The sequence below is a fragment of the Lepisosteus oculatus genome, chromosome 8, assembly GCF_040954835.1.
Source record: "Lepisosteus oculatus isolate fLepOcu1 chromosome 8, fLepOcu1.hap2, whole genome shotgun sequence".
Lineage (NCBI taxonomy): Eukaryota > Metazoa > Chordata > Actinopteri > Semionotiformes > Lepisosteidae > Lepisosteus > Lepisosteus oculatus.
The window spans coordinates 43,104,819-43,118,203 of NC_090703.1; the positions used below are offsets into that span (position 1 = coordinate 43,104,819).

At 37.6% G+C, this 13,385-nt stretch overlaps 1 protein-coding gene across 3 annotated transcripts in view; it reads left to right on the forward strand.

Annotated features, from left to right (window-relative positions):
- msna (moesin a) overlaps window positions 1–10,848 on the forward strand; it is a 40,417-nt gene extending 29,569 nt beyond the window's left edge. For all 3 annotated transcript variants that reach the window (XM_006632761.3, XM_015351477.2, XM_015351476.2), the window contains exons 6-13: window positions 414–560; window positions 834–930; window positions 1,621–1,784; window positions 2,184–2,314; window positions 2,598–2,758; window positions 3,700–3,792; window positions 5,440–5,670; window positions 9,118–10,848. In XM_006632761.3, the coding sequence (XP_006632824.2) occupies window positions 414–560; window positions 834–930; window positions 1,621–1,784; window positions 2,184–2,314; window positions 2,598–2,758; window positions 3,700–3,792; window positions 5,440–5,670; window positions 9,118–9,282 (1,189 nt within the window). In that variant the 3' untranslated portion in view covers window positions 9,283–10,848. The remainder of the gene's footprint in view (window positions 1–413; window positions 561–833; window positions 931–1,620; window positions 1,785–2,183; window positions 2,315–2,597; window positions 2,759–3,699; window positions 3,793–5,439; window positions 5,671–9,117) is intronic.
- The last annotated feature ends 2,537 nt before the right edge of the window (window positions 10,849–13,385 follow it).

The following is a 13,385-nucleotide window of genomic DNA, read 5'->3' on the forward strand; positions in this document are numbered from 1 at the left end:
AGGGAAATATTGTGGTAAACTATAAATATTAATCATGCACAGTGGCTTAATTTTAACAAAAGTTATTGTAGTAATCTCACATTATAAATATCCAAAATGGTGGATAAAAATGAAAGTAGAAAACACAAAAATACCCCGCAGTTACCAAAACAAAAGCAGTACAATCAAGCCATTAGCTTTACAGTGAAGATTGTGGAATCTGAAGGAAAGAGTCTAAACAGAATACAGTGTCATAACTAAGATTCAAACTGATTAAATTAAAATTGTCTGTAAATGCAGTATATTTCTAGAGTTAGGTAAATTCTAGATCTCTCAATAGTAGCCCATATAGGATTGCAGTATCTGTACTTTTAGTCAAAGTCAAAATGCTAAATGCGGTTTGTTGAAGATGATGAGGAAAAAATGTTCAACAGGGAGGATTCTATGATGGAGTACCTGAAGATTGCACAGGATCTGGAGATGTATGGCGTGAACTACTTCAGCATCAAGAACAAAAAAGGATCAGAACTGTGGCTGGGAGTGGATGCTCTGGGACTTAATATATATGAGCAAAATGACAAGTAAGTTGAGAGTTCTTCCTTTCTAGAAACACTTTCTTTTGGCAAATTTCTCTCCATTTTTATTTTGCATGCTGCTTAAGAGGTATTGGTCCATACGTACAACAATTAACTTCTTTTCTTGTCTTTTAGTAATTATTGATCACATTGTTCCAGAGCTGAAAATGTACTGTCTACTGATCAAACATAATTTTTTGTACTGTTTGACTCTTAATAATGAATTGACTGAATAAATGCTTCCACTAATATTAAGACACGCCTTTGCCTTTTTAAAAGGATGACTCCTAAAATTGGATTCCCATGGAGTGAGATCAGAAATATTTCTTTTAATGATAAGAAGTTTGTCATCAAACCAATTGACAAGAAAGCACCGGTATGTAAACTGCCATTTCCTTTGTTTCATTCTGTTATATTTAACTTGCTAGGTATTGAGTAATAATGAGCTGAATAAAGTCACTGGGCAGTAAGCTGTTCTGTATTTGAATAACAGTTTCACAGTCTGCAGTATTGCTTTCTTCTACGTTTTGTAATCTTCCTTCAGTTTTTTTTTCAAGGCAGACAGCTGTGCCATCTTGAAAAAACAGGGCACTTACTGCTATTAAATTGATTTGAAAAAATGAAATCTTTCCTGTATGGAGAAAGAAGTAACATAATTACATAAAATTTGAAGTGAGATTGAACATGTCATTCTCCCTCTAAAGGAGTTATGCTGTTAAAAGTGTCCTAGATACCTAGAGCTTTTCATATAGACCTGAGACTTACAAAAAAGAAGGCAGACCTTTATTGCGAGGATTTATTTTTACTTGGCCTCCTGCTTTTTCAATGTTATGCATTGAATACAAAAATTGGCTACATGAATGAATTGTTCCAAATGTTCAAAGCACATGAAGAGACAATTTTTATGAATTAAAAATGAGCCAGATGACGTAAATCTGAGCAATTTTTCTTCTTCAAGAAAAGAATGCTAAACAAAGTCGTTAATATATTTTTTACTGTAATTAAAAAAGGAAAAATGGTGTCTTAGGGATGTTATTAACACATCTAAACCGGCTTCCTCTTTCAGGACTTTGTGTTTTATGCCCCTCGTCTGAGGATCAACAAGCGGATACTTGCCCTCTGTATGGGAAACCATGAGCTGTACATGAGGCGGCGCAAACCAGACACCATTGAGGTACAGCAGATGAAGGCCCAGGCTCGGGAGGAGAAGCACCAGAAGCAGATGGAAAGGTTGGTTATAATCAATAAGATGTTCCCCATCAGTCATTCACAAATGTCATACAATGATTCAGACTTTTCTGCCTCTGAATCTCAAAAACTGCTGTACATACATACTGTAAATGCCTATCTGCTGTTTCTGTTAGGAAGTCTTACTATTGTTCTGTTTTATGCACATTTCAGGTTTATTTGATCACTCAGATAACAGGCTTATACTGTATGTACTGTTGATTCACATTAGTTACCCGAAACGTTGTGTTTTCTTTCTTCTTTTTTCAGCATGGAATAAACCTATTACTTGTTCCTTAAGCATTGCCCGTTGTACTAAGTTATTCACAGTTCTGTCCTGATATGAGTAATGAGTTGACTACACTTGCTTTCAGAAATACAACAGTTTTTTCTTGTACTCAGGGCACTTTTAGAAAATGAAAAGAAGAAGAGAGAGCTGGCTGAGAAGGAGAAAGAGAAGATTGAACGTGAAAAGGAGGAGCTGATGGAGAGACTGAGGCAAATCGAGGAGCAAACTAAAAAGGCTCAGCAAGGTTGGAGGAAAAAACAACAGCTTCAGTTTATTGAAGTACATTAGCATTGAATGGGCATGATAAAAAGGCTTTCAACTTATTTCCTTGGTCTGGAGCACAGCTGTCATTTTCAAAGTTCTCCCTCACAAGACAGTACATTTTTTTGTTATGTTTTATTAAGGATCTGTGCAAAAACATTGAATCAGTGACACATATTTCGGACAACAGTTTTAGCTCAAACCTCCACAATTCTAAAACTCCAGGATTTGCCTTCATTACTGAAAGCCTGTGTTTGCCCCTGCAGAGCTGGAGGAGCAGACCCGTCGGGCTTTGGAGCTGGAACAGGAGAGGAAAAGTGCCCAGGAGGAGGCTGAGCGACTGGAGAAGGATCGCCGGATGGCAGAAGAAGCTAAGGCTGCACTCCTCCAGCAGTCCGAAAGCCAGATGAAAAACCAGGAGCACCTAGTGAGTGGGACCTACTGAATAATCCATCCATTTTGTATCCATTTAATCTGGTTCAGGGTCGCAGAGGAGCTGGTGTCTGTCTTTGAAGCAATGGACGCAAGGCAGGGTACACCCTGGACAGAAGACCAGTCCATTGCAAGGGCAGACACACACATTCACACTAGGGCCGGTTAACCTACAAGTGTGTCTGTGGGAGGAAACCAGAACACCCGGAGGAAAGCCACTCAAACACAGAGTATATTTGAACTTCACACACACCCCAGGCCTGGACCCCAATGCTATGAGGCAGCAATGCTAACCAAAGTGCCACCATGCTGCTAATCACAAAAAATGCTTAGGCCTAATAAAGCTAGACCCATGGTTGTACACAGTGCAGTGTACGCTGGCCTCACAAACGTGTTTTTACATGAAACAGAATCTTCCACATTCATGTAGGTAGCTACGTCAGCATATGTAGGCTGCAAAAGAACACGTAAAGGTTTATTCCATGCTGTAAAGAGAATACCCGAAGAAGGCTCCACCGCTAAAACGTGTTTCTTTTCGTCTCTTTTCGGCATGGAAAAAACCTTTACTTGTTCTGTTGCACATTCATGTCAGTCATTTGTTTTTGTTTTCCTGTTATTTTCTGAGTACATGTTTTTGTTTGAGGATAATTGGTAAAGCTAAAATGTATTTGTATAATTGTTCTTGCTGCATGTGTGGAGATCACAGTCACACCGGTCACAGTTATAGGTAGAATTCAAAGTGCTTGGTTATAAATGTTACAGCACAGGAAACAGTTATTAGACTGTTCAAATAAAGTGAGCTTGTTGGAAGGGAACTGGGGAATTCTTTTCTTTTTTGGTTTGCACATGGTGTGTCTGGTGAATGCGTTTGTTATTTTAGACTCTTCAGTTTAAGAAAAAAAATACCACCCTTTCCTTTTTTTTTTTCCTTTTTAGGCCACTGAACTGGCTGAACTGACTTCGAAAATCTCCCTCCTGGAGGACGCCAAGAAAAAGAAGGAAGATGAGGCCCTGCAGTGGCAGCAGAAGGTGAGGAGCCCTGGTCTACCCTTGTAGCTAAAATAAGTCTTACAAGGGCCTTCTAAAAATGAACTGAGGATAGAGCATATGAGAAAATGTTTCCTTAAAATAAAATGAAGGTTTTAACTTTACTTCATAAAGCAAAACAATTACATTTTGGTAAAGAAATGTACCCAATTAAAATGCCAAAGTTAACGTGCGAATAGGCATCCAAAGCTTTTAATCAACCTCCCATTGCTTTTGTTGGTCGTAGTACAATGCCACGAAGAAGGCTCCACAGCCAAAACATTGTTTTCTATCTTCTCTTTTCAGCAAGGAATAAACATAATAACTTTGCAGCCTACGCATGCTGACGCAGCTACCCACCTGTAGTACAATGCTAACCCAAGATGTCTTTTCTATGATTGCTGTATAATTTGTATCCTGTGTGTCAGTTTTGTCCTGACTGGTCAGTGTGAAAAAGTAGAAGTTCTTGACCTGGGCTTGGCCTCAAAGGCGTGTATGCACAGCCTATCCAAGGCGTCGGTGAGCTCCAGTTGTCTGTAAAGGGTGGTCTTGCTTTCTCTGAGGCAGGGAAATCCTGTTTGCCTGGGAGGATGTTTGATGCCCCATTGTGATTTTTTTTCCATATTTTAGCTTTTGAAAGAGTGTAATTATAAATGGCAATTCCCAAATGTCCTGTTATTGTGCTCGCTAAAATAAACACCGATGGTTCCTTTGGTATACGAGCTGAAACTATCACCATTTCCTACATTACTTCATTAACAGTTTAGCAGTCACAGGTTTTTCAAGTACAGGTTCACTGAAATTCCAACTAAACTATCACGATGTTGATTTCAACCATCTCAGCATTTTCATAACTAATGTCATAGTTGAGCTTAAAAGTCACATTTCTCCTAAAGTAGAACAGGGTAAAATCTTCCAATATATTAATACAGATTGGTTAAAATATTTTTTGTGGGTTGTTCATGGTGCAAGCTAAGTCTTAAAGTTCATACATACAGAATTGGCTGTACAAAAAGTCGTGCGGTGATGTTAGCAAGAGACACTACTCTTACAGTGTTCAGTAGTCTAATTACAGACCTACCAGGTACTCCTAATCTGGCATGGGAGTCATTGACAGAGAGCCCAGTCTTTAAGCAATTGGTGATGTCAAACTGGGTGGATACATACTGTATATTATCACCAATTGTTTGATTTTTTTACAGAATACTGTAATTTACTTATGTAGTAGATTACTTTGTAATAATACAGCAAATATAGGCAGATATTGATCATAATTAGACTGAATATGATGTGAATATTAATGTGTGAATGGTATGTAATAGCTGCTCCTTATTACCCAGGTGAGGCTGCACTTCATTGATGGATGCCCTCTTCTATATGGAAAGTGTTTTGGGAGTTTATGGGTTGAAAAAATAACTTTTTAAATATAAGCCATTAGTTGTTGTCGCATAAAAACATTTTGTAAATGAAACGAACTACAATGGAGTGCGCATTTGTTGGATATAAAGCACAATGATAAGGTAGTGTATTACTGTTACTGTTACTATTACTGTCATGGAAGAGGTAATTGTACTTGAGGGATTGTGAAAAATTGTGGAAAGTTTTTGCCAAAAAGGCAGCTCATCCTCAACATTTGTGTTATTTTGTAAGGCGACCATGGTCCAGGAAGACCTGGAGAAGACCAAAGAGGAATTGAAATCCAAGATGATGGTTGCTCACGTACAGGAGCCAGTCCACGAAGAGAACGAGCATGATGAGAATGACGAGAGCAGCGCAGAGGCCAGCGCCGAGCTCACATCAGCGGGCACCTACAAGGATCGTAGCGAGGAGGAGCGCATGACAGAGGCGGAGAAGAATGAGCGTGTGCAGAAGCACCTAATGGTAAGCGGAAGTTTGAGTTTGATGTCCATACCATATAAGGAGGCTGTTCTTAATAAGAACTCTGATGACTATATAATAAAAATAATTTCTTACACTTATATAGTGCTTTTCTGGACACTCCACTCAAAGCTCTCTACAGGTAATGGGGACTCACCTCCACCATTACCACCGATGTGCGGAATCCACCTATATCATTAATATTGTTAATTGCGTCAAGAATGATAACAATACCAGAGACTATAAATTTGGTGCTCAAAATGTGAGCTTCATTTTCCATTTTAGAATATATTCTCATTCATGCTTCTTTTGGTAACTAGAAGCACTTGCATTTCTTTGATATCGGATTCAAAACAAAACCTAAATGCAAAAAATGCAATGAGTTCCTTGTATTATAACCAAATAGGTCATTTGTGTACCACTGTCGAAGATGAGATAAATTTATGTATAACACTGACATATGTTTGGATTATTTAAGAAAACAATCTAACATTAATAAGTAAAGTACACTCTTTTTAATAAGTATGTGAACCCTTGCATTTAATAACTAGTAGAACATCCTTTGGAACCACTGACTTAAATTAGTCATTTCCTGTGACCATATACAAGTCTTTCTGATCAACCTTTTAGCCTGTTCTGGCTTACAAGAGTGCTTAAGGCTGGTGACATTGGAGGGTTTCCTCATAACAAAAACCTCAGTTCTAGTTCTGCTGGAACATTTCAGTGGTGTTTAGGCCACTAAGAATATTTCCTGTTGTGGACAAAAACTTTTAACTTGTTTGTATAGAGAGTGTTCTTCAGTAAGAACTTAAGTAAGGAATGAATCAAGAAGCAGCCATTTGGCCCATCAGGCCCTTATAGTAGTAGTACTTAGTAGTTCAGAGTATTTTATTCAGCCATACCATGAGTTCCATGTATTGGCTTCAGCAATATTCTGTTCTTAGTTTTAAACGCATTACAATTTAGTTTCCACTTGTGCCCTTGCAGTGGTATTGTGGTTCTTCCTGGTGCTCTTCAACAAACTTAAAATGGGTGGCAACATTCTTTTTAGATAGCAGTGGTTTATTCCTACATACAGTAGTAAAGCCTAAAGGTTTTTAGATGCTGGTGTTCTTTGTGACTTTCTGGATGATTTTCTGGGCTACTCTTTTTTTTTCCCCCAAGACAAATGGTGCTGGGTAGAGTCACCGTGACCTTGAATATTTTCCATTTGTTAACTCCCTGTCTGATAGTGGATGGATGGAGCCCCAGATGATACAAACCATTTCTAAACATTTTCCAAACTGATAAGCATCAACTACCCTTTTTCTAAGGTTCTTTTAAATCTTTTTTTATCATGGCATTGTGTTTTAACATTTAACCTGTATAATGGTGACCATAATGGTCTCAAACTTTCTTACCATTATGCAGAACAGGGTTGCTCAAACTCTTCTTTACTTTTCCAAAGTATTTAGCTACTTAATTTTAATGATCACCTTTATTGTGCTAAAAAAACTAAGGTTTCAGTTATTTCACAGACACTGATTTTTAATTACTATTTTTTTCTATTTTGTACACCATTGCACTTCAGAAAATATTGAATTGGTAAATATAAACCATTTTGGTTATTCAAGGAAAGGCCATCTTTTGACTAAGTTTGTCATAGTAAGAAACTAATTCAGTAAGGATACGGTTCTACCTACCACTCCTCCTGACATATTCCTGCTTCAGTACAAAGACTCATCATAAAGGCAAACTCATGTGAAATAAACTCGTCAGTTACATTCCTAACCTTAAAGAAATGTCCTTTCTGAATCAGAAAATTGGTTTCAGATGGTTTCCAGTTTAAACCTGTATGCCGTTGTGGATGATCAATAATAGATCCTCAAACAGATAAACAATTATTTCTCTAGTTTTTTTTATACACTAGTCTTTGTCTCTTGGCTAAAATAGAACATTAAGTGACTGAAAAAAAGCCTGTTTGTTACAGGATAATGTGTTGTGTGATATTTAATTTCTTACAATTTTATGACTTGGGCTCAGTTTATTAAAATAAGACTGTCAGTGTCGATGCTGCCAGGTTGTGGATCTTACATCTTTGGGGTATAAGAAGAATGTTCACAATGAAGTGTTAAATCTTAAACATATTAAGCCTTATAAATGTGTAACAAATGTGCAATTTGATTTGGTATGACCAGAAGTCATGTCAACTTGTATTTTCTTGAAACGGATAGGGCTTGGTCTTTATGCAGTCTTTTCACTGCACACTTTTCAAATTGTGATTAAACCTTTCATGGAAGGGTATGGCATTTAAAATTGTTTTGAAGGTAATGCCAATCATTACATTTTCTTGGTTTAATATTCACTTCTACTATCAGGATGCCAGTGATAGGATGTGACCTTCAAAAAAAAAAACTTGGTTACTTGCAATACAGTCTAACTGTATACTTGACAGTTAGTTATGACTTATTTTAGACTTATTACAAGATGTTCTGCTATCATTGAAGACTTAATTGAATGCAATCAAGCTACAGTAGTTTTTAAAACATTTATTGTAGAGAAAGAAGTACCAGTATTTTGATTTCCTTGCTTAATCCTCCTACATGTTCTTAGCTAAACTACTGGTTTACTTAATTAGAAGACTACTAGTCTGCATGTTATTCTTGATTGTATACTTCACAATTTTTTTCTAAGATTTTAAATACTATTTTTGATGTTGCGCTGTTTATTGAATATCCGAAGGTTGTGCATAACATGTAGAATATTCAGAATAATATTGGAGGATTAAACTAATAGTACAAAGTGCTACTCATCAGTAGGCAAAATTTCAAGAATTTGGTTTAGAAAAAGTCAAGCCTTTTATCATACCGTATCTTGTTTGTAACAAAATACAAGGTCATGTTGTCATGTGCATGTTGCTGTGTATTAGATCTTAAAAGCATTTTGTAGAACCTTGGTTGCATTGGTGACCAGTGACTGCAGTCCCTTATTATTGTGTAAGATCCCCACTTTCAGAATAGCTGCTAGGACCCTTGACTCGTGTGACACACCAATGAAACAAAACCTTGCTCCCTTGCAGCTCTACACACAGGAGAATGTAATGTGTATGCTGGTGCATTTTAGGTGCTACTCCAGTATAATTATATATGTGCCATAATACATGAACTACCGCATAGCTTGGTTTTTAGTGGTTGATTGATTGTAGGATGTCATCCAGCGATTTCTTGGAAGAAGACCAGTGCCTGGTTGGCAACCTGTGAAAACTTGCCACATCTTGAATAAAAATAGACCATACCAGACATTCAGTTTAATTCAGTTATCCTGGAACCAAATACTGTTCTTAAATTGTTTCAATGGCGGCCTCTAGTGGTATGAATTTTCAGCTTCTCCAGCTCCGCAGGGGTAATGCACCACGTTGTTTCATGGAGACTGTAACGTGCGTTTTTTTCTTTTTTGCTTGCTTTTCCTTAGGCTTTGAGTTCAGAGCTGGCCAACGCCCGGGACGAGACCAAGAAAACGCAGAATGACATGATCCATGCAGAGAATGTGAGAGCAGGGCGGGATAAGTACAAGACACTGCGACAGATCAGGCAAGGCAATACCAAGCAGCGCATCGATGAGTTTGAGTCCATGTGATCGGTGCCCACTGATACCTGTGCTGGAACCACTACAGAGGAGTCCCATTGGACACTGCCGCCCCTTCACTGCAAACCTGTCTTGAACTAATCCGCAAATCAGCAGTTACCTTTCAAGATGTGGTAAATACAATACATTAATACTGAAACCGGAACATTTAATGTGAATTGCAACCATTTTGACTCAGTTTTCATGGGTGTACTGTTACAATTTATAGTTGGTTATTGCCTGACAAAGCAGTAGACCAATTTTGTTTTGTACACGTATTAATTTTAATTGGTTCAGTCTTCCCATTCAGTGTCAATAAAAATGTTCTAGTAAAGTTTCAGTGTTCAGTAGTCTAATTGCATACCATACACTAGGATAGTTGGTATTGGGGAAGATTTAGGAATTGTGAGAAAAAACAGACCTCAAAAGCATCTGATTGATGATTGAACCTTAGTGTGTTTTGATCCCCATCTTAAATTGACAACAAACAATAAAACACCAGCTTGGAACCACCTAATGGTTAAATGAAGGAGTTGTACAAATAGAACTGATTTTCTCTTGGTGTTTATTTTATGTTATGGGGAATATTAAACATGCTCAGGGTTAAATAAGAGAACTAATAACAGTTCTTAGTTAATTTTGACCTCTTCAATCAAATCTTCTGAACCCAAAAGCTGCTTTGATGCAATAGAGTAAAATATCACATTTAAGCATGACTAGAATAAATGTTGTGCAGCAATAAAGCATTTCAACAGTCATTTAGTAGTGTGTTTAAAAAGGCTTGTTTTTAATAGTATTTCTCATATTGTGCCTTCAATAAGAGAGGTTGAGCAGGTTTGTAGTGAGGAGTCTGTTCAATTGGATGGCTCCCCACTGTTAGTAATTTCAGTAAAGTAAGATACAATAGAAACTGTATTTCTTAGTTATTTTTTTATTTTAAGCTTTTAACTTTTTTGTAAGTCCACAATGTTGTGTTCTTGAAAAGCAGTTCTTGTCTTCGTTACGTGAAAAATCTGATAATTTGCAGTATTATATTTTCAGACTCAGTATTAGATCACAATCCATGCAAGGCTGCAAAACCATGATTGCTCCTTTTGTAGTTGGTTACATATTTTTCAGTGAGTATTATTCTCTGATATATCTGTTATGATTTTTATAGCTATGCAGAGTAGTAAGTAAAAGATATATAGGATTTTCTTTTTATATAACAAATCTTTTGCGAAATGTTGTATAATATGAAGCATCAACTATTTTGAAATAAAAATATTGTATGCAGCCTAATTGTTTCAAGGCTTGCTTAGAATATTTCCATTTTTGTTTTGTCTTGATTAAAAAATAGCTTTGTGATTTTATAAAAAAAGCAAGAAATGTATGTATTACTAATGTAAGAGGCCCATTGAAATATTCATTTTAGCCTTTTTTGTTAAATTATGTGAAAGACAGAATGCCACCATATCAGAAGAATGTTAATATTGCATTGCTGTATTAGCGACAGGCAGTGCCTTGTTTTCATAATAATAAAAATGTTCGCTGCTTGAAAGGTTTTCATTTCAAAACTGTAATAAAATTTAAAATAATCTGGTGACTGTAATATTTTCTCTCCTTCCATCTCTCTCCTCTGTGAGTGGGTGGGTGGGTGCTGGAGAATATGCACATACCAGGCAATCATATGGAGCTATTCTCATTTAGTAATTAACTGGCCCTCCACAGCCTGTGGAAATGGTTTGAGCTGGAACTTGAACGTATTCTGAAGATTTTCAGATATTTGCTGTCCAATCTCATCTCATGAAAGCCACCCTTAGATGAGGATAATGGTGTGCGAGAATGAACTGTGTCCGTTTGTAAGATGGCTGAGATTTCTTCTGGACAGGGAAGGCACACAAACTAAGTAACTAAGCTCTGACTAAAGATGAGCCACGGGTGTGGAGGCTCTTTAAGACACACTGAACACCTCCCCGAGGGACAAGTAGACCCCCGGAAGGGGAGGACCATTCCTCCGATAGTCCTGGAGCGGATTGTGACGGAACATCAAGGTCGTCATTTTTCCTTCATTTTATTTTTCGTTTTGCCTGTCCTGCCGTGCCTCTCCACTGGGGCGGGCTGACCCTTTTTGCACAGGTTGAGGTTTTTTGTTTTGTTTTGTTTTGGCCTTTTACTCCCTGCTCTACCAGACTGGACCCTGTTCAGTAGGTCCAGTCTGGTAACCGCTGTGCTAAGCGGGTTCTTTTTCCCAGGCTGGGCCCTATTAAGTACGGTAGAGTAAGTTCAGACTGGATGCTGCAATGCATGGCGGCGCATATTTGTTTTTCGTCCCCTCAACCCCCCCCCTTTTGTGTTAGTTTCATTGCGTTGTTTTCACGAACCTCACACCGGTGCCTCCTCCCCCTCAGATGGGCCACTGACTTTTATTGGTGCTTGCCGTGGCTCCTCCCACTCCCGCATTTTTACAGTATATAAAACCACACTCCGCGGCATTTACTGAAGGTCTGTCTTACACCTTTTTCTCTATTCTACATGCTGTGTATCTGAAGCATCAGGTGCAGTTTTTCACTGGTTTTATTTTGAACCATGACCACAGTCTTTTTGCATATGAGGAAATACATTCTGACAAATGCAGATCTCTGAAGAGTGCTTAGATGCTCTATAGCGGATGGAGCTATGAGATGTAGGAAAACCTTTCTTTATCGAGTACTTTCATCTCTTCATCAAAGGATCCCACAGTACATTGCTTACAGGTGGGGCCTCACTTAATTCATCCTTACCAGGATGGCATGTGCCAGCCATTTTAAATACGTACTGTATATGTGTGCATGTACCTGGATACAATATTGTTGCTAATACCATTAAACTCTGCAGGTCAAGGGCAGTGTGCATTTAGAGAGGGATATTTGCACAAGTATTTAGTTGCTTAATAATTCAATTATAAATTATGTTGAATTTTTCTGGACATCCTTGGGTGATGGGAAAGATGTCACTGGTTAAGAGTTACATGTACTGAAATTATGTAAAACTGAGAGTGTGCCACAGGTGAAGTGTCCCTGTTATGATTTGATTGCATTTAGATGGGTAAATCGTATATCTTTTGTGCACTATGGACTTTTTGCACAAAACCTTTTACTGATAAAGATTATCTATGAACTACAGTGCAATTTGTTTTTAGGCACAGAACAGTAGAACTCTTGAAATGGGACTGAGTTTGCTAATCTTTCTTCAGGGGCCTTTGATTAGAACAGCCAGAGCAAAACAAGCGTCATCACCACCAATTACATTTAAATGTTATAGACTTACCATTTTAGCAGAAACAGGGAAAATGTACAGGAAATGCAGTAAAACTAGAAAGTAGTAATTCAGTGCAAGATGACAATGGTAATTTAATCATCATAAAACCATGCAAATATACTGTATACTGTATGTGGACTGATGGATATGGTCAGTTTCAGTCAGTGGCCTTTTTCTTTGTGACCTTAACCAGAAATGGTCTTAAGTGCCAATTTACTATAAATGATGCTTATTACTTTCTGATTGCTACTTCTACCTGTGCCTTAAATCATTATTGTGTTGCAATAATAAACATCTGTTTCTGGATAGCCTATGCAAGCAGAAGAGAAACACACATTCACATTTATTTTTGCTTGCTTCACTAACATTTCTTCTAGGTCTTTTGGGTTATCAAGTACTGAACTCCTGAATGTTACAAAAACATGTTTGTGTCCTTGCTTAACAGCTGTAGGACATTCAGTATGTAGAATCTTATCTAAAAAATCCATATCAGAAGATTTAAATCTTTTTTTTTTAAAGGAGGTGTCTGATTTATGGAAACATCAGGTATTTGGACAATAAGTATAAAAGGAATCTATAATGTTATTTGCAGTTTTCTTCGGGGAAAAAAATCACTCAGCAGATATTGCATATTCTCTTTAATGGGAGAATTCTCTTTAGATGGTTCTGTATAGTTTTAGATCTCTAGACACTATAAATAAGAGAGAAAGGAGCCAATGGCACAAGGAGTTCTTGAACAGAGGTGAACAGTGATAAAATCCTGTTTCCTGAAACTCTTCCCCACTGATAGCTGATGTGTGGGGAGCATTCTGGGGCACTATGGCTGCTGTCGCATC